This window comes from Puma concolor, chromosome A2 (assembly GCF_028749965.1).
Source record: "Puma concolor isolate L17-30 chromosome A2, mPumCon1.1.hap2, whole genome shotgun sequence".
In the NCBI taxonomy this organism is placed as follows: Eukaryota; Metazoa; Chordata; class Mammalia; order Carnivora; family Felidae; genus Puma; species Puma concolor.
This window is the reverse complement of record NC_141668.1, coordinates 133,781,630-133,803,478: the sequence shown is the minus strand read 5'-3', so window position 1 is coordinate 133,803,478 and position 21,849 is coordinate 133,781,630. Positions and strand designations below refer to the sequence as shown.

General features: G+C 41.1%; 1 protein-coding gene across 11 annotated transcripts in view; it reads left to right on the top strand.

The window, feature by feature from the left end:
- Positions 1-21,849, top strand: part of MITF (melanocyte inducing transcription factor) — a 227,473-nt gene that overhangs the window by 185,106 nt on the left and 20,518 nt on the right. For 9 of the 11 annotated variants that reach the window (XM_025922421.2, XM_025922399.2, XM_025922407.2 and 6 more), the window contains exons 3-6: positions 7,519-7,746; positions 8,811-8,894; positions 11,085-11,180; positions 19,929-20,046. In XM_025922421.2, coding sequence (XP_025778206.1) covers positions 7,519-7,746; positions 8,811-8,894; positions 11,085-11,180; positions 19,929-20,046 — 526 coding nt within the window. Of the gene's footprint in view, positions 1-6,279; positions 6,506-7,518; positions 7,747-8,810; positions 8,895-11,084; positions 11,181-19,928; positions 20,047-21,849 lie in introns of those variants that run through there. The other 2 variants (XM_025922438.2, XM_025922445.2) reach the window with 2 other exon arrangements.

Genomic DNA, 21,849 nt, shown 5'->3' with positions numbered 1-21,849 from the left:
TTTCTGTATACAGCCCAAAGGCAACTGGGTATAGTCTCAGACAGCAATGACCCAAAATAAAAGGTTAAAACTATCAACATAAGGTTTCTTCTGTAGTTGTTTCTGTATTCAATCAGTTGCCATCATATGATTTTTATTTATTTTTTTCTTACTATTTTTTAAATCTTTAAAAAATTTTTTGTTTAATGTTTATTTTTGAGAGAGACAGAGACAGAATGCAAGTGGGTTAGGGTCAGAGAGAGAAGGAGACAGAATCGGAAGCAGGCTCCAGGCTCCAAGCTGTCAGCCCAGAGCCCAACGTGGGGCTTGAACTCACGAGCTGTGAGATCGTGACCCTGAGCTGAAGTCGGACGCTCAACCGACTGAGCCACCCAGGCGCCCTGATATTTTTTTATAAAGACTGCATGAAGAGGCTTTCAAGAATATTTAATGTGGTTATCCAAGTGACTTCTTAGTTTTATTTTTAAATGGCCTCAGCTTGGAGTGAATATAAAATGCACAGTGTCTGGTTACAGGGTAGAGATTTTTGAGTGAATGAATGTTAATTCTGTTCAACATGCGTTTTAAAATTTGGTATTTAGTATGACATATCCATGCATAATGGCTGATACAATCTTTATAGTACAGGACCTGTAAATGCATAGTTTTGTATGAAGGTGAGTAATGGATTAAGTTTATTGGGCTTTGCTGCTTCTCTCATAGGACTTTGATTCTAAAAGTTGCGTTTTTATTTTGGGATTATAAATACTCTGCAGACAGTCGGCTACCAGTCTTAAATCTCATATTTCTATTTGGCTGAGATAAAAACTTGATGTTCTTTTTATACTCAGACCTTTGGCATGGTTTAGTCTGGGAGGGAAGAAAAAACAATGTATATAGTAGGAGTTTACTTATAAATACTCTATTTTTTCCCCTGGGGCTACTAAATATTGTTTGTCCTAACCCCAAAGCATGCCTACCTTGTGGTTTATAATAAGCATACTGTTATATAGGTCATCAGCTAAGGGAGGAAGACCTGTTAGGCATTTTTGGTAAAGTTGGTCTAGTTTATTCTATTAAAACATCAACATTTTAGAAAAATAGATTTGCTGTCCTCTCCTTTTGTACACATTTCTTTAAAAACTTTTTTTTTATGTGTATTTATTTTTGAAGGAGAGAGAGACAGAGTGTGAGTGGGGAAGGGCAGAGAGAGAGGGAGACACAAAATCTTAAGCAGGCTCCAGGCTCTGAGCTGTCAGCACAGAGCCCGACGTGGGGTGTGAATCCAAGAACTGTGAGATCACGACCTGAGCCGAAGTTAGACGCTTAACCGACTGAGCCACCCAGGCGCCCCAACCTTTTGTAGACAATTCTAACTCATTTCTCTGAATTCAGAAGCCTAGATCCTGCAAAGTGATGTGATGGGAAATGGTGTGAACATATAGAGGCCAGAGAAACTGGATATAAATTCGTACATATTTGAGCGTGTACACACAGAGTATGTGAGTGCGTGTGGGTTTACATTGTTTTATCTTCCCCTGTTAGCTCAGTTAAAGCCCTAGATTAAAATTCATCAACAGCCAAGGGTGTTTGTATGGTTTGCCACTGGCGACAGAATGCGGAAGACCTTGGTTGAATGTCCAGCCTTGGCAGGTCTTACAACCTTCTTTTTTTTTTTTTTTTTTTTTTTTTTTTTTTAAATTTTTTTTTTTTTCAACGTTTATTTATTTTTGGGACAGAGAGAGACAGAGCATGAACGGGGGAGGGGCAGAGAGAGAGGGAGACACAGAATCGGAAACAGGCTCCAGGCTCTGAGCCATCAGCCCAGAGCCCGACGCGGGGCTCGAACTCCCGGACCGCGAGATCGTGACCTGGCTGAAGTCGGACGCTTAACCGACTGCGCCACCCAGGCGCCCCACAACCTTCTTTTCAGAGTTTCTGTCTGTCTTTAAAATGGGGAATCATTGAGTGCACCCGGTGTTCCTCCCCGGCTGCTTATCCAGTTTAGATGATATTTGGAGAAGCCACCGCAAAATTGTATATACATGTACTACATTTCAAAACCCCCCTCGTTCTTTCCTCCTTAAAACTTGTATTTCATCAGAAAAGCTGAATTCCAGTTAGATGAAACTTTCTTAACAGAGCAGAGGTTGGCATTTTCCGTAAAAATCCAGAGAGTAGGTATTTTAGGGTTTGGGGGCCAGGCAGGCTCTGTTGTGACTACTCATCTCTGCCGCTGCGGTGTGAAAGCAGCCATGGGCAATATGCAAATGAATGGGCATGGCTGTGTGCCAAGAAAACTTTATTTATGGACACTGAAATTTGGATTTCATGTCATTTTCATGTATCATGAAATCTTCTTCTTCTGCTTCTTTTCCAACCATGGAAAAGCGTAAAATGTATTCTTAGTTGACAGGCCAGACCAGAATAAGGAGCAGACCCAGCTGGCCTGGTGGGCAGACTCCCGGGCTAGGGAAAGGGGCTTGGGCTCGTCAGCCTTAGTCCCTTGTCTGTCTCCTTTACGGAAGCCGCCTTTGCTTTTGCTTCTTGTTTGCATCTCATTTTGATTCTTTTCTCTCTTAGGTCAGGATTCGTATCCTCATGTTTATTTTCCGTGAAGAATCCCCTTGTACAGACTGTACAGAATAGATGACTGAGTGTTGGAGAACGTGTATTTTAGGCTTGAGTCCTCTTTCGTGGCATAATCGGCACAATTCGTATAATTGTGGGACTGAAAAGAACCGTGTGCCTTTCAAATGTGACCCTGGACAAGTCTTCTCCCAAGTCATTTAAGAAAGCTAGCTTTGTCAGTTCTGCCATGTTTTTCAGGGATGGTGACTGCTTGGTTGACCGTCTCTATAAATTGTCATTTGAAAAACCAGTATAAAAGAATGGTGGTTTGGAGGCAGTAGTCGATAGCAGTTGATGGAGTTACAATCCCTTTACTGTTCCTTAAACTCGCTAAGCAGCAGGGCACATTTTCTCCCTAAACATAAAATAAGAAATCTGCACTTTGTGTTGAAAAAGTGTGTGTTGAATCTGTACGTGTTGAAAAAAAATAGATTATGAACTAAAAGGATTGCAGGAATCTTCCCTCAACTTGATTATTTACATTCTGGTTTACGAATTGTAGAGGGAATAGAAGACCCGTGGGAATTCTTTCTTTCCCTCCAGTGAATTCTTTTGTCGGTCAAGATGGTAGTTTTCTCTAGGTACCATCTCACACTGATGTGCTCCACGATCTTTTTCAAATGAAACTGGTGGAAAATAACCTGTCATTGTCACCTAGGAAGTGGCACAGCAAAAGTGTGACAGTTAGAAGGTGATCCATTCCACCTCTCTTGGTATGAATTCAGGATCTGAAGGAAGAACAGAAGAAGCACAAAAAGAGTGTAGCAGTAACAAGGAAGAAGAATTTCAAAGCCTTTGGAGTTTTGCACTTTAACGTGATAGCTAACATCCTTTATTTATATGAAACATCCCTTATATCGACAAAAGAGTATCTTTTGAGAGAGTATGAAGTATTCTAGCTTTATTCTGTGGTCTGTGCTTCAAATGCTCAGCAATACCTAACTTGACTCTCCAAATTCATTAACTTGGGGAGGGTTAGTCTGAAGGTCAACAGCATGCAAAAATTATCAGGCAGTCATACAGATGTTTACTGCTGCATATATGTTTTCATTTGTATGCTTGCTTGATTGGCTATTGAAAAATTAATTAAAGGGAAGTCTGAGGAGCTATGATTTAGGATGGTTTTATTTATATGGCTTTTAAAATTGTCACAGGACTTTAGAGCCTCATAATATTGCTGTGAGAAGGTTCGAGGGTTCAGGTACTCGAGAACCTGTGTTCTAGATCAGCAGGTCTCAAAGTTGATCAGAGAGCCCTGGGGGACTCCAGGACCCTTGTAGTGATTTTGCCAGGTCACAACTACTGTCTTCATAATACCAGATTATTTTCCTTTTTTTTTCATGCCCCTCTTGCGATTTTACAGAAGAGTTTTACAAAAGCTTCGTGAGTGTTAAAATGTCATTGTTCTGAAGACCAGTGGAATGTACGGCAGCGTGTCATCTTGCATTTTAAGATTTTTTTGCTTTAATTCCTAATATGGTAAGCACCGATAGCTAGGACTCACATAAATACTCCCGATTAGAATGGTTTGAAACAGTCTTAAGACAAAAAACGTTTGAGAACTGCAATGTTTCAGCTATGTTGCTAAGATCGTCAGACATGTGTGTTCGTTTAATGCGGAAATACCTCTATCATGCAGGCTCTGTTATCATCCCTATTGAGTACGTGGGGAGATGAGAGCCTGGAAACGTTCATGACTTGCAGAGGGTCATCTAAACAGTTAAGTTGCAAAGCCACAATTTGAATGCAGGTTTCGAATTCTTAACTGTGCTGCTCGGCATGCTGTCTCTCCGGGAAGCACAAGGAAATGCCTGCATTTCCACAGTAACTTGTCCTCAGAACCTAGGCCACCCCCAGGGAATGTAGATAGGAAGATTATCCTTAAGGGTGGTGTGAGGCAGAGACCACATTCTAGTGGCTTCTGGACTGAGTCCAGCCCACAGATGTGTTTAACTTGTCTTATGCAGTGTGAAAGTCAAACAACTGGATGTCAGTTTTTTAACCTGGGAGATTTAACTTCAAAAAGAAATTTACATTGCCTAGCTACATCTCAGAATTGGAAGATCTCGACTGGATTGATATACCCATGTGGCCACCGTCAACCACGTTTCATGTCAGCCATTTCTTTTAGATGAGACGTGTGTGTTCCAGTTAGGCACAGACCTCACTACTTCCTATTAACCCTAGAGCTCATGTTCCTCATTTATGTTACCTGTTTCCAGTGTCTGGAGACAGCTGGAGATGTTCTGCTTCCTGCATAGTGTGTATAGCTAGTCTGTTCGCAACTTGTTTGGAAACTAAAATGACGCTGACCGTGAAGGGACAGAGTACATTCAACTCCGATCACCTCAACCTGGGTATTAGGAAAGAGCTTAGTGGCAATGCCGAATAGAGAGCAGGTCGCTTCCTTTCTTACTAAAGCATAAAATTCTAATTCATTAAAGAACAAGGATCTGCCAGTGAATTAACATTTATTTTTAAATGTGTAGCCCTTTCTTTGTCTAAGTGTAATAGTGAAATAAGCACATTACACGCATTGCCCTCATTTTATGTTTATTTTAGTAATGTCTGTTGTCCTCATCATTATCGTGTCTGGACCCTTTCATAAACTTAAAATGTCTCTGTGAACCTCTATGTGCATGTTAGATCAGTCATTTGAAAACTCTCTGAGATTGTCAACGTAAAGAACTTCCATTTTCCTGGGCATTTGGACAGCATTACTGAATTTCAAATTTTTATGCTTTAAATATCTCCCCATTTCAGCAGTTAATATTAACCATTTATCACAATTTTTAGGTATTTATTTCTTTGCCTTTTTCTTCTTTTGTCTCACCCCAGACTACAAGCTTCATGAAGCTGGCAGTCAGATCTATTTGTTCGCAACGTATATTCCGTGTCTCACACGGCGTTTAGCACATAATAACAGTAAATAATGGAGCAAATAAATGAGTAAAGATATAAGTACATCGGTCATGTATATGATAACTCTTACTCTTCTTTATCCCTAAGAGTTATAATAAGAGTTTTGCTAAACACTTTCATGCTTCCCACCTTGGTGAAATTGGGGAGACGTTTATTTCTTACTCTTCACATAAATATACATCCAGCCCCGTGTGTGTGTATGTTTTTCCTGTTCTGCTTAGGGTAGTTGCCATTCTTCCTGATTTTAAAGTTAGTAGGAGAGTTACATATCCATGCAACTAAGAATAAGATGCACACTGAGACTAGGATATAGGATGAGGCCATTGAACTTGAGTGCAGCACAGAGACTCCTCCAGAGACGCTCTTCGCGCAATTGCCAGTTAGAGAGTTATGTGGCCATTAGAAAGTCTCGTGTGTAATAGTAGCTTTTAGGCAGTGTCTTCTCCAAAGGGGGCATCTAGCTCTTAACCTATTGCTGAAAGAGAAATACCATTGTCTATTAATACTACTGGAACTAAAGATGAATAGTGAATCAGCCTTGATCTGACAGTGAGTTTGACTTTGATAGCTCATCACTTAAAAAGGTTCTTTTATATTTATGAAAAAAGCATGACGTCAAGCCAGGGGGAAAAATTGATATAAATATTGAAGACCAAGCTCGTTGAGCTTCCAAAAAAAAAAAAAAGAAAAGAAAAGAAAAGAAAAAAAAGCCCCTTGTGCGAATGGGGTTTTTTTTTTTTTTTTTTTTTTACACGCATAACTAATTAGCTTAGGTTATTATAAGCAGGGCTGCTGTGATAAAGTTTCCGGTGGTGTCTCGGGATACCTTGTTTATAGTGCCTTCTCTATGCCAGTCAGTCTTGGAATCGGCATTACAGAAAGTAGAGGGAGTGAATAGTCTACCGTTTCTCGTTGGATTGGGGCCACCTAAAGCGTTGTTATGCTGGAAATGCTAGAATATAATCACTATCAGGTGAGCTTTACTCTCATTCATATTCAGTGTCTGAAATGCAGTGCAATAAATTGCGTAATTCACCTTTTCATTTTATCGTACTCTTTCCAATAAGTGCAAGTCTGCTAGTTTAATGCTGTTGACTGCTTGTTACTATAAGAAGTAATTCAGTGTGGTTTTGAACAAAGTAAATATTAGTAGGGTTTTTTTTTTTTTTTTTCCCCCTAGTGCCTGGCTGTGCTCTCTCCATCAGCTCCTGTTCGGAGCTCATAAGATCAAATTGTATTTATCAAGGAAAAAGTAACTTTAAATTGACTATCACTGATTTTTTTTTTTTAAGCCATTTTTAATCCTGTGTTGTTTATAAGAAAGGAGAAAAAATATCCTGGTGCCTTAATAGCCATGCCTTTAAAAACACATACATGTAAGTGTGAGGTGTTTGAAAGAAACTGCTTAATGTTGAGTTCAAGATCTTAATTAAAATGTTGAATAATCATGTCCAAATGAAAGTGGGAGGAATTAATCTACAACTAGTTGATTTAATCATCAGAATGTTTCTGTTTATTTTCTACAACCGTTTTACAGCTGGTTCTTAAGGAGGTTTTTGTTGTTGTTTTTAAACAGAAAGCTGTTCTCTTTGCCAAAGAAAGTAAAATAAATTGTTATGCTCCTTTTTCTGGATTGTTTTGATCTCAGTAAGCCCTTCCAGTTGTGTTGGGAAAAGTTTTGCCCTACAGATGGTTGCAAATTTTAAATTCTTAGACATGAGCAGAAGGGCACAAGGTTTCCAAGAGATGTGCAGCTAATTAGCAGGGAAATAAAACAGGGCAAAGTATTACCCCAAATCCTGAGAGTTAGACTTTAAACTTCAGTAATATCAAAATCCATTAGCACAGTGCCTGGTACATAAACAGGGGCTTAATAATTTATTCTGTTGGTGGACTGGCCAGTCTCATGTTTGTGCCTGAGAAAAGAGCCGACCGAAACTCACGAATAACGGCGCTGTCTTCTCTTCCCTCCGTGGCTATGTTCAGGTGCAGACCCACCTCGAAAACCCCACCAAGTACCACATACAGCAAGCCCAAAGGCAGCAGGTAAAGCAGTACCTTTCTACCACTTTAGCAAATAAACATGCCAACCAAGTCCTGAGCTTGCCATGTCCAAACCAGCCTGGCGATCATGTCATGCCACCAGTGCCGGGGAGCAGCGCACCCAACAGCCCCATGGCTATGCTCACACTTAACTCCAACTGTGAAAAAGAGGTAATTCATGTCTCCTCCCCTCTCCTGTCTTCTTACACTAAATGAATGTCTGTTGGATATTATTCCCACACTTGACTGTGGACTCTCTAGTCTGTCTGCGGGGCCACACGCGCTGGCCTTTGTCCCAGTTTCTGCTACGTGGCTGCCGCTCTCCGGCTTCTTTCTCACCATCACCGGGTTATTGGGTTATGGCTCAGGACGGGACACCTGGCCGCTCCTGAGTGGGACGTGGAGGTGAGGACACTTTCTCTCCCACCCTGTTTCCGCTCCGTTAGCTGAGCGCTCTCTTCTCTTCATTGCCTTTCCATTTACAAAGCAGTGAAAATGCAGAGAGAGGAGAAGGCAAGGTGGAGAAGGAAAAACAAAAATAGAAAAGGTGTGGGACAGGCGGTTTAGAAGTTCCGCTTGTTGTGAATGCCTGGAATAGTATTTTAATTTCTCCCTGAGTTGAAGAGGAAAAAAAAAAAAAAGCACAGAATGTGCGTGGATGGATTTGAATAATGTAGCACATGAGAATTTAACAGAGAAGCAAAGGTTTAATTGCTAGATAAATTCCGTTTCATAATAAGATTGCCGCTGCCGTGAAATCTGCTTTTGTAAAGGCTGGATTGGAGACAAGATTCAAAACACACCTCAAGCTAATTGTTGCATCAAAATTTGAAGCATAAAAATACCTGAGAGGAGAGTTGTGATTCAATGCCTGTTATTTCCAAATTACGAGATGATAAGCCTCATTTTAATGGAGTTTTACAGTACTCTGAAATGTTCATGTGATTTCAGAGGTGACTTTTCTGAAGTTTCTGTATTCTAGTTTCTAGAGGGACTCAGTCTTTTTTCCCCTGGGCCCAAACCAACTGTCTTATTTTTCTCTGTCCATATTTGTCATCTATCAAGCTGATTTGATGGAAGTTCTTTGTGCACTATTTTATTTCTTGGTCACTTTTACTTTGTTTGAAAGCTTATTAGTTCATCTTGTTGCTGCGCCATCAGCCTCGTGTGAACATGTCATTGAAAAGTCATTTGCAAATCCAAGTCATGGGCTGATTTTGCTTGTGTTTTTACAGGGATTTTATAAGTTTGAAGAGCAAAACAGGGCGGAAAGCGAATGCCCAACTATGAACACACATTCACGAGCGTCATGCATGCAGGTACTGAATGACTCGGCAGCCCAAGGATGTGACACTTTGTAATGAGAATCTATATTTGTGGCTCATCACGCCTTCCTGATGACTTCAGGGTTTTTTTCCCCTCATTGATTTTTTTTTTTTTTTAAATGGAGAAAGCTATGAGCAAGGCCATTTTCCTCGTTGTGGCGCATGATTAAATAACTAAATGAAATTAAACTTAAAATACATTTTCCCTAAGTTGCTTTAAGTGATTAAAAAGTGCTTGAAATCCATAAATTGTGAGACATAAAATGTAAAATGCTGTATTCATTTAGGTACCGTCATCAATGTGTTACACAAATTTGTAGGATATCAACTTCAATAGGCTATTAGTAAAACCAAGATATGCGTGTTTGTGTGTGTGTGTGTGTGTGTGTGTGTGTGTGTGTGTGTGTGAGAGAGAGAGAGAGAGGGAGAAAGGTCTACATATTGTTTTACAAAATGGACTCTCATGAAACCTGCATTTGAAATTTATTAGTTTAATAATATTTCATGGATTTTTTGCAAGTGATTAGAGATTCTTCTGTGACATCCTGTTTAATAGATGTATAAATAACACCACAAACATTTATTAACATATTTATATATTTTACAATGTGTGTATAGATATATGAGAGAAAGAAGAATAAGCAATGAAAAATTCTTTACTTTTCTGTAGTTCCAATTATTAACTTGCTTTAGTGTTTTTTAAATCAGAAAAAGAAATGATTTAAAAAATTCTATTCTATTTTATTAAAAATAAAAATTCTACTCTATCAATAAAACCCACTAATTTTATTTCCCTAAAAATTTACAAGGAGAGGTTGTGCATAAGTCCCCTGGCCCATTTGACTGTTCGACTCAATTAGAAAATCATCCCATAGAAGCAAACAAACCTAACTGGTCAATCTAGAAATGAAACTAAACAAACGATGTGCTGGACGTTGTTCAACCCACAATTATCGTTGTCAGAGGTCACTTAATAACTCTCATTTTTTTGGGTGTTTACTATATCCATGGCACTCTGAGTCACTTTTTATACTTTATGCTGAGATCTCACAAGAATCCAATAAGACAAGGAGTATTATTAACCCCATTTTCCAGATTGGCCTGTTGAGGCCTTTAAAAATTGAGGGCGTTGCCCTTACTACAGAAAGCGGGAGAATGAGGATTCCAACAAGCCCTGTGACATTGGGGCCTGTCCTCTTTCATTGGAAATGACAAAAAGACATGAAGAGCATTCCTCTGAGCTCTGAGACCTCACTGTGTACTTGCGAAGCATTATTGAGATTCAAGCCTGAGTGCATGCTCGCAGACACACAGGCACATACCCAGCTCAAATACATAAGGTGTTTACAACGAAATGTTCTCACAGCCTTGTCTGTGCAACTGCTGCAAGGCACATGTAATCACTGTTGTTTATTATCATAACTGATGTTTTGGTACTTGAGGAATAAAATTGATCTAGAGGGACTGTCAGCTCCACCACTGTAATGATAACCCCGTCCTGGTGTACTCCTGGGGGAGCCCCGTGCACATTGGCAGCCGCACAAGGAGACGCTTAGTTTATATAAGTCACCGTAAAGATCGGTGCAGCGTTCGCCAGTAGCCTGAGAGCCACAGTGACCCCCCACACAAGTCCGTAGGAGAGCAAAGGTCTGAGTGACCGCCTGTGTTTTCTTACTTCAAGGAGGGTCTACAAAGGCTATGGGATATAGTCCTTAGAGAAAAAAAGGAAATCGCAGCTGTCTTTGAAGATGAGGTTTCCCAGTCCAGCTTTCCTGTCTAGGAGTGGCAGTTGAACATAGTGCTTGAGAGAATGGGTTCAACTCTTCTTCATTGGGCAAGGTGCTTCTCCTTCATCTCACCTGGAGAATGGATATACTCACAGCCCCTACCCTGATGGGGCTACTGTGAGGGGGGAATGATTGAACCTGTCCAAAACCCTGAGCCCGGTGCCTGGCACCTAGTAATCCCTCACTAAGCACTGGTTACCGATGTCATCCTTATCACTGGTTAGTGTCAGTGAACTTCAGTGATGTTCCTGTTTGGCAGGAAGGGATGGTAACTTAGAAATCTAAGTGAAGAGCATTCAGTGTTGAGGGTAAGAAGAGAATCATGGATCTCTCTTTGGGTTGCTTTGTACAGTGTTTGCTTATATTTGTCTCTTCCATTGCCCTTTTATTCCTACAGATGGATGATGTAATTGATGACATCATTAGCCTAGAATCAAGTTATAATGAAGAAATCCTGGGCTTGATGGATCCTGCTTTGCAGATGGCAAATACGGTATTGATGACTTTTTTTTTTAAAGAATATCTTGAGTTATTGCCAGTGTTCTCTCCTTTTTTCCTGAGCTTTTAGTTTATGTCTGCAAGTGGCTGATTGAGAAACTTATTAATACTAAACCAAGGAATTGTCTCAGGATCACAAATAAGTGACTTTGAAATCAGAAATTAAGAATTTCTCGTGGGTTTATCAGTAACCCCCTGATAAAGCTCCACGTTCCCTGGCTTCCAAGTCCACTGTCACTAGGACAACAGGCTTCCCCCGGACATCTAGTGACCAACATAGTGCCCGCTGCCAGGGGCAATACTATGGAGTATACTATTTACAGTAGCATTCTCCTTGGCATGACAAATGAATGCACCTTTTAAAGTAAAAGGTGGTACCTTACTATTCACAGATGATAGACTGACGTTTGAGTTGCCTTTCTTCATCTAAATCTATTCAATTTTAGTTAATAAAGCAGTGGTTTATTAAATTTCCTTCTCTCTATAATTTGGAGCCTTGCCTGTATTGTTTTTTTTTTTTTTTTTTCACTCCTTAGAGTGGTGGCTTATGTTACCACTTAGCCAAAGCCTTACTGTAGGTCTTATTTAGTCCTTATACTAATTCTGTGACTCTAGTCCTTGCAGTAATTCTGTGAGTCAAGTTGGGGTAGTATCATTACCCTCGTTTTTAGGATTAGGAAAGGTTCTCTGGTCTTGCACAGATTTCCATAGCTTGGGTGTGTCAGAGACAAGACTCTTCAATTGGCTTTGGAATGCCTTGTCCAATCTTATTTTGTTTCCTCTGAGATCAATGCCACGGGGCTATCATATTCTTGAATAACCTATATTTGAAAGGCTAATTTCCATAGGAGAGAGGGATGTGAGAGGAGTTCTTCTCTGATGGGTACAGAGTTTGGGATTTGTAAGATGAAGAAGTCCTCGAGATCTGTTTCACAATGATGTGAATAGACTTAGCGTTCCTGGGCTGTACACTTCGAAATGGGTAAGATGCTAAATTTTATGTTATAGGAATTTTTACCACAATAGAAAATCTTTTTAGAGCATAAGTTCCTATAAATAAATCCCCATGGCCAGGGAATATGATAGCCCTTGCTTATTTACACCAAAATAGTTTACTATAGTACACTCAAGTTTTATAGGTAGCATTTTCTTTTCTTTTCCATCTTGTTTCACTTCTTTCAGTTCACTTACCTGAAGTCCTGAAGGGTGACAACCCCCCTTGAAACCCCAAAGTCTTTTCTAGGATCCTCAGTCTTTGTCAACTTCCTCCCCATTTAAACTCACACCACCCCCCCCCCCCCCACCGTTTTTGAAAGATCTGGATGTTCTGCCATCTTGACAGATGTTTCCATGCCACAGTCTCCCCACCCTCTTGGAGCGCTTAGTTGGCATCAGTCGGAACCCTTCTGCTTCCAACTTTGTGCCTCTTGTGAGGAGGGCTACCCTTGTCAGCAGTCGAAATCCTGGGATGAATGTGAGCAAAACACTTGGGAGAGCTTGCACTGTGGAATGTATAAATATACTCGGAAACATGGGTATGTTTACAATGTTTTCAATGCCCTCGCTGCAATTATTAGCAATGGCCCAATCAGCCCAAAGGAACTTTGCTTGATGAAGGTGGTCATTTTGCCAGTGGTGTCGAGTGGTATCCAGGCGCACTCAGGAAGACTATAAACTTAACATGATTTTTTTTTTATAAATCATTTAAAATTTTTTCTCCAATAATGAGGACCTTTGAAGTCATCTGAGCCAACCGAGTACTCTGTGCATTAGCCTTCCCTTATATATCTTCCGTTTCCCCTGCATACACACATAGAATCAGTCATGCATCTTCTTGAAATTCTCTAAAGAAGGATATGCACTAGCTCACAAGACAAGCAGGAAAACACAATGGTTAAGAGTTGGGGATTTGTGCTCATATCTGGGTTCCTATCCAAAGCCTTCCAGTTCCTCTGTCATCTTGCGTGTTACGTAGCTTCCTGAAGTCCTGCATTTATCCATCTGTAAAATCAGACTGATAATTGTACCTGCCTCACATGGTCATCTCATAAAGTATGTGTAGCATTCAGCATTGGAAACAAGTTGTACTTAACAACATCGAAATTATGAAGTAATTTTTTATACTATCAAGTAATTTTGATAGTATTTTATTCAGGTGATATTCCTTGAGCATCTATAATGTGTCTAGTTCTATTTTAAATTTTTTTTTTTTTCAACGTTTATTTATTTTTGGGACAGAGAGAGACAGAGCATGAACGGGGGAGGGGCAGAGAGAGAGGGAGACACAGAATCGGAAACAGGCTCCAGGCTCTGAGCCATCAGCCCAGAGCCCGACACGGGGCTCGAACTCATGGACCGCGAGATCGTGACCTGAGCTGAAGTCGGACGCCAACCGACTGCGCCACCCAGGCGCCCCTATTTTAAAATAACATCATACTTAATAATTATAATTCAGATGTTACAATGAGTTTCTGTATGAATTCTAGACATGGGTCCCAGTTTGCCTCATGGAGAACTTGTCCTCAGAACAATCCTTCTTCTTCTTCTTTTTTTAATGTATTCTGTTTTTTTTTTTTTTAATGTTTGTTTATTTTTGAGAGAGAGAAAGAGACAGAGTTTGAGCAGGGGAGGGGGAGAGAGAGAGGGAGACACAAAATCCGAAGCAGGCTTCAGGCTCTGAGCTGTCAGCACAGAGCCCAACACGGGGCTCAAAACCACAAACATGAGCCGAAGTTGGAAGCTTTACCAACTGAGCCACCCAGGTGCCCCCTCATGACAAACCTTTTGAAGACAGTTTTCAAGACCCCCATTTGCTTCTCTCCTTTATTATTTTTAATGCTTATTCTTAGGGAGAGAGAGAGAGAGACAGCATGAGCAGGGGAGGGGCAGAGAGAGGGAGACAGAATCTGAAGCAGGCTCCAGGCTCTGAGCTGTCAGCACAGAGCCCAACGTGGGGCTTGAACTCACAAGAGATCATGACCTGGCCGAAGTTGGATACTGAACCAACTAAGCCACCCAGGCGCCCCTGCTTCTTTCCTTTAGACTGAATACCCATGTCTCCTCAGTCATTCTACATTAGAATGGAAACCTTATTTCTTGATTATCTGATTGCTCCTAAGCTAACTTTATGATTGAATTAGCATTTACTGAATACCTACTGTGTCACCAGCCCTGAGTGAAGTGCTGTGGATGAAGATGAGTGAGCTTTCCTACCTCTGCTCATAGAGCTTCCCAACCTGGAAAGAGAAGACTGTGTCAGACCTTGAATAGAGGAGGGTAGTTCGGGAGCAGAGGCACAATCTCAGGGGAGCTCCTGGGTGGGAAAGATGCCCTGGGCAGCATTGAATTAATTCCCAGCCAGGGCTGGAGTCACCTGTAGCACCCTCAGATGTCGCTTACTATCCAGGCATTCGTTACTTTTCTATATTTGCACACTGAAAAAGTCTAAAGGTAACCCCAGCAGAACCAGACCATGACCAAAGCGGTTCAGCATTTTGCTATTAGTGGAGACCCTATAATATAGAGATTAGGAACTCAGATCATGAGCCAGACAGCTGAATTGAGTGCATACTCTTGAGTGAGTTATTTGACCTCTCTGACTCACTTTCTTTGTGTGGAAAATGGGAATAATAATAATAAGAGCATCTAAGACAATAGAATTCATATGAAAATGTCAAGAGCTAATCCACAAAAAGCATTTAGAAGAGTCTTGATTCTGATACGCACTTACTAAATGTTGGTTCCTAGTTCTTATTCTTGATAAACCTGGGCTTGGGTTGTCAAAAGAAACAACAAAGCTACCACACGTCACTCACATTTTAATTTCTGCCCCCGACAGTAGAGTTTAAACTTCACGTTCTTTATGTTAGGCGTTTCTTTTCCGTTTATTTGATTCTTTGATATGCTTTATTTCAAGTTAACTTCTTGAAAAAAAAAAGTAAAGTGGAAGGAACACTTAGAGAGGAAACTATCCTAAGGGAATTGGAGTCTAGAAATAACTGTTCTAAGAGCACAAGGGCCCTCTTGTACCATTACAAACAAAGAATAAAAGTCCCAGTTTACTTGTGCTCACAGTGCTCAATTGAGATTCAGAGAAGGGGAACATCCAGAAAGAAGAAAATAATAATATTTTACAATGATCATTTACTTGGAAAAATATTCATTTTGGTGGAGCAGAACATTGAAGAACACAATTCAGACCAAGTTTGGAGCACAGACCCATAGGCGTTCACCCCCTCTTTATTTGTCCCTACCAGACTGTGGCTTTGATCTGGACATTGTACACTTCTATGCTGGAAGTGAAATTTTTTTTTTGTTTAATTTTTTTAATGTTTATTTTTGAGAGAGAGGGAGAAAGACAGAGCATGAGCGGGGGAGGGGCAGAGAGAGAGGGAGGCACAGAATCCGAAGCAGGTTCCAGGCTCCGAGCTGTCAGCACAGAGCCCGATGCGGGGCTCGAACTCACAAGCCATGAGACCATGACCTGAGCCGAAGTCGGATGCATAACCGACTGAGCCCCCCAGGCGCCCCACGACATATCCATGTTAACAGAAGATGCCTCTTCCTCTTCCTTAGCTTCAAAGATATTATTTTGCCTTAATTATAAATGTTGGCTATGTTTATGGGGCAGTTTTTCTAACCCAGAAGGGGAACCTTTCTTAAATATGCATGACCAATTTGTAATTAGAAAGCCATGTTTATTTTTGTATTTATTTAAAAAAAATTAAAAAAAATTTTTTAGTGTTTTATTTATTTCTGATACAGAGAGAGACAGAGCATGAGCAGGGGAGGGGCAGAGAGAGAGGGAGATACAGAATCCGAAGCAGGTTCCAGGCTCTGAGCTGTCAGCACAGAGCCCAACGCAGGGCTTGAGCTCATGGACTGTGAGATCATGACCTGAGCCAAAGTCGGATGCTTAACCGACTGAGTCACCCAGGCACCCCTAAAAAAATTTTTTTTAATGTCACTTATTTTTGAGAGAAAGAGAGACAGAGCACGAGCGGGGGAGGGGCAGAGAGAGGGGAACACCCAGAATCCGAAGCAGGCTCCAGGCTCTCAGCTGTCAGCACAGAGCCTGACGTGGGGTGCAAACCCACAAACTGGAAGATCATGACCTGAGCCGAAGTTGTAGCTTAACTGACCAACCAGGCACCCCAGAATGATGTGTAATCAACCTTCCACTTAGTAGTCTCAACGAATGACAGCCATTAACACACACAACATAAGGCACCATTTAGGGGTGGAGTCTCTCAGCTTCAGCCCCACTAACATTCGAGATGGATAATTCTTTGTTATGAGGCTGTCCTGCTCATTGCAGGATGTTTTTAGCAGCATCCCCAGTCTCCACCCATTAGATGCCAGTGGTACCCTCCACTCCCCCCCAGTTGTCACACCCCAAAATGACTCTAGAAGTTGACAGATACCCTCGGAGAAGGGGAGGGGCTCCCCAATGGAGAAGCCTCGATTTGAACACTGAGCCGTTAATACAGCCCTGTAGTTCCCTTGATTCCTATATTTAGATTTGCACTGCAGCCTGGCAAAATTGGTACAGTGGTTGACAGGCTACATAGTAATTAACATGGCATATGTGGTGTCATTGATCCAAGTTTAGAGCGGGTTGGGAATACAGTACTTTGTAGAAAATCATAATGTTACCAAACCTGGCAGTGTACTGATCACTTAAATACAGTGTTTCACCCCCTGTTACCTCTGATTGTTACACAACCCTGTGAGATGGGTGATGTGATCACCACTCTTCAGAGGTGGCACCATGCCTCAGAGAGGTTCATATCACACAGCAGGTCAGTAACACAGGCAGGTTTTAAGCTAGTTCTCTGGCTCCTAAGCCCGCCTGTGAATGGCTGCACTACTAATGCGTAAATTTGAGCATCCATACTTGGCTAGTGAGCAACTAGGTTTTTATTTGCTTAGATCCAGTTGGAGATGACTTGAAAATTGCACTTTCTAATTGGTTTATCAGCAGGTTGACACTACCCCTCCCCCAATACTGTTATTAATATAGTATATGAACCTCCTACCACAAAACTCTGTTCACACATAGCTAGCCCCATGGTTTTTCTGCCATAAAAGCTGTTAAGGTGACATCCACAGAGTGCCTTTCTAGTTCTGTACCTGGCCCAGAGTAGGACCCCACACAAAAAACTGTCCCCAGCAAAATATTCCGGCAAGGTACATGCTGCCAGCTCCTGTTCGGCAAGTGTTGGAAAAGCAGCTAGAGCAGGAAATCTTGCAGAGAAGTAGGTGGACACTTATGAGCCGTTCTGGGGACTGGAAGTAATGATGTCTCAGTGGAGTACCCGATAAGGCGTCTTGTTCTAGAGATGTTAATTCATCTCCCTTCTTGGCGGGCCCCACTGTCACTCCCTGCCATTCACAGTAATCTTTCCTGGAGTTTTCAGCTCCCCCCCAATCCATTTCTCTCCGGGGGTCCCCAGTCTTGCTCTCTTTCTCCCCACCGCCATCCTGCATGTCTCTCCATCTGTCTGTCCACCTCTCTTCCCATATGCACATGTGTCTCTCTCTTCCTGTTTCCACCCCTACTCTGAGTCTTTGTCTCTGTCTCGTTCCCAGTTTTTGTTTCTTTTGCTCCATGTCTGTCTGTCTCTGTCTCCCTCCCTCCCTCCCTTCCCTGTGAGTCTGCATTTATTTGGTATATGTACACACATTTTCCTTTAGAATATGTTTAGAAAATATGTTCTTGTCCTGGAAAAGCTTATAATCAGATATCTGTTCACTGTAAGTCCTTTGGTGACTTAAAGGTTTTTTTTTTTTTAAAGCTCTCTATGTGTGTCTTGTCTATTAATTTTCCCTAACAAATCATCATCATAACACAATTGCACGTGTTGCTTACAGTTTGCATTTGAAAATATAATAGATATGATTTGTATTTCTAGAGGAATGGAAATATATTTTTTTAGCTTGTTGCATTGAATTTTTAAAGCCACATCCTTAGTTTATTAATACTCAGTAGTTCTTCAAAGATCTGAAACTCCGGAAAGATAGGAGGAATCCAGAGGGGTTATGAGATGTCATAGCAGCTTTAGAAGTTTTGATGCTCTAACTCTTTACAGTGCTGTGCTGAGAGATTTGCACCCCCTTCCTTCTGGTGTCTTAAGTTGGACAGGAGTACAACTGAGCACACACAAGGCGAGACTGACCCTAAGAAGGTGACCTACTTCAAATAAAACCACTTAGTAAAATGACAGCTAATAATCACAGTCACTTTTGATCAGGTTCTTAGCTAGAGGGGCTTGAATTTGTGGTTCAAGGACATTTTAAGTTATCACAGCGCATTGTTTATATGAATCTGTATAATGGGATATATATAGTACATTTTATATACATAACATACATCCTGCCTTCAAAAAGAAGCAAAAGACTGAGTGGAAAAGAGAGAGAGGTGTCCTGCTGATCTGTCTGTCCTCCCTGCCCTCAGGACCCAGTCATATTAGAGCTGGTATCCTTGTTTACCTGCCAGAAAGTATAAGCCTCCCCCATCTCTTTCATTTGGGGTTTAGTTCGGGGTTCATTTCATAGAGCACATACTTAGAAGCCATGGTGGATAGATGGTCGAAGGCTACCGATGAAGGGAAACACATTTCTATCTTTATTTTGTGAGATATTTTTATCTGTATGTTAGTAGCCACTGGAGAAAATGAAAGGTGAAATCTTCAATGTCATCTTTATTGGAGCCCCTTGGTCAGTAAACATTCACTTTTCTCAGACGTGGAGTAAAACTTAGAGTGTATAGTCAAGGACAGGAAGGGTTAAACGATCAATTTCTTACACGGTGTTAATAGTTTACAGGAAGTGTTTGAATTAAGCTGGGAATGGGGAGTTTCTGCAGTGGCAGAAGTGAGGTCACTTAACTGTGTCCCCAGAGTGATAGTTGAGAACTTTATTTCAGCCGGTGGGAAGAGGAAATGTCCGGGGCCCCTCTTGTGCCCAAAAACGGGCACATCAGACTCTTCCAGTGAACTCAGTACAGGAAAAGCAGCACTGGGGGCAGAAATAAGTTCACTACTTCAAATGATTCAACTCAGAACTGGAGAAAAACACTCTTAAGCTAGGTTGAGAAGGCTAAATACTTTCCTTTTTTTTTTTTTTTTTTAAGTGTATGTTTTGTTCTTTTATTAAAGTCAGTGGGCTCCCTCTTGTGGCTTTGCGAAAGATTTCACTCTCAAGGAAAATAGCTTTCCTTTAGCAATGAGGAAACCATTTCTTTGCCAATAGAGAACACTTCTCAGTGCTTTTCCGCTGCAAAAGTGCTCTTTATAGTGAAGAGAGATAAAAAGGAGAGGGATGGAAAAAATGACTTTGATGAAAAACGTGCTTTGGTGAAAAAGTCATGCCACACAGAACCCTGTTTTACGGTAATAGCCGACCTTTACTGAACATTTAGCGTATGCCCCTGGATGTGCTAGATAGTGAGTTTGCCACATTATCCATTGTCTGCACGCTCAAAATGTACGTATAAGCTGGTAATATAGCCATCTCATGGGTAGGAGATTCCGCGTCCTTCCTTCTCTCAAAGGGAATGAGCTAAGGTGACCATGTCTCTGAGTGAGTGAAAAAGTGTAAACATGTCGTGCTTTCCTGTTTTAAAAAAATGACTTTTTGCATCCTACCGTTTCTTTTAAGTAAAGTCCGGAATCGATACGGGTTCTAGCTGAATGAGGAGCTGTTCAACAGTTTGTTTCTATCACTGTTTTTCTCTCTCTAGTTACCTGTCTCTGGAAATCTGATTGATCTTTATGGCAACCAGGGACTGCCACCCCCAGGCCTCACCATCAGCAACTCCTGTCCAGCCAACCTTCCCAACATAAAAAGGGAGCTCACAGGTAAATCCTGGCAAGAGTGCCTCTTACTGGGGATTTTCTGTTGATTTCCTGACAAACACGGTTCTCAAAATTGTGACCTCCAGACTCTTGCCAATTCGTAGACATACTTTTTTTTAGGTCTATGCGGTGGTGAAAACATTGAGCAATATTTTAAGATGGAAGATTTATACTTGGAAATTTCCAGTATTTGAGGTACTGGGAATTGGGGCTGCTGTCACTCCATGGCATTGTTAGAACTCCATGACACCCCTCATTGTGTCTTTGGCTGCTGTCCCCTTTGGGCTGGGGGCACTAGGCAACATTTTTAATGATCAGATGTCTCTAACCCATCTGGTGTTTGTGCTAAGCCCCTAGAAGCATTTGCGTTTGAGAACCCTGGGCCGATATTTTGTTGGACATACATTCAAGCCCACAGTTGTCAGGATAGGGTAAGAATGAATTTCTTAACATCTTCAGATGCCTCCTGTTATTTTTGCTAAGTCACATGCAAAAGATTTATTACACGGAGTAAAAAAATAGATTATAAAACCGAGCAATGGGTATTGTTTGTTCCTGGGGCATGTGTGAAATTACCTATTTCACCATTTTGTTTAACGCTTTAGGGAGAGCATTTGGCCATTAAAACATGACGAAACGACATTAGAACTGGCATTCTATCATGCTGAATTTTATGGCCCTCACCTTATCCCCCTTTTTCATGTTTGGTCCTTGCATCTTGCAGGATTACGTGAACACGCTGAAAATACGGAAAATATATTTGGTGTGAAAAATTCCTATTTGATCAAGGGTGTCTTTTTAAAAAAAATATTTCAGAAGATAGTGGCAAGAGAAAGACATTTGGAAAAACAAACATTGATTTGGTTTAAAAGAGATAATTAATTGGGGCACCTGGGTGGCTTAGTCAGTTAAGTGTCCGACTTTGGCTCTGGTCATGATCTTGTGGTTCCTGACTTCAGGCCCCACATCAGCTATGTGCTGACAACTCAGAACCTGAAGCCTGCTTCGTATTCTTTGTCTCCCTCTCTCTCTGCCCCTCACCTACTCGTACTCTGTCTCTCTCTACTATAAATAAACATTAAATTGTTTTTAAATAAAGGATAAAACTAATTAATATTAAAACTCATCGGAAGTCAACAAAAAAGTAGGAACCCTACCAGGAAGGAACAGTGTCATGAAGTTCTTAGAAAATAATGCCGAGATCTATACTAAGTAATGATAAAATGTGGTTAGCGTGACATGATCAGAATTCTTACAACTTAAGTGCAAAGTGGGGTTTTGAATTATGTGTTTGCTTCTTCAAAAACAAAAGAAAACAACAGAGGCAACAGGTGGGAATGAGAGAAATAGGTAAGGGGTAGACGTTGATTTTTTAAAGAAAGTAAGCAGATATAATGAAGTATACACTTCCAGAATCACTTTCTATCATAGAAAATGACCATTCCCGGCAGGAAAAGGAGAAATAGACAGGAATTAGGGTTCTGAACACTGCTAGTTGGAGCAGGAGTATGATGTAGCCAAAAGCTTAGGAGTCAGTTCTGATCTACAGGCAAAAAATTATCTTTCTTAAGTTTGGTTTTTCCACCTGTGTTAGATTCTGGTCAGGAAGCAGAGACCACATGGTGATTTGAACAGTGGAGGTTTAAAATATAGAATTGTTAACCAAACACAGGCTAGCAGCTACTTAGGATGATATGTTAAAGAAGATCCTGAGGCTGCAGGGGGTATCCAGGCTTGAGAAAGAACCTCTCCCACCCCCACCCCCCAGGCCAAGAGTCCACCCCCTTGGGGAGGATGTGGGTGAAG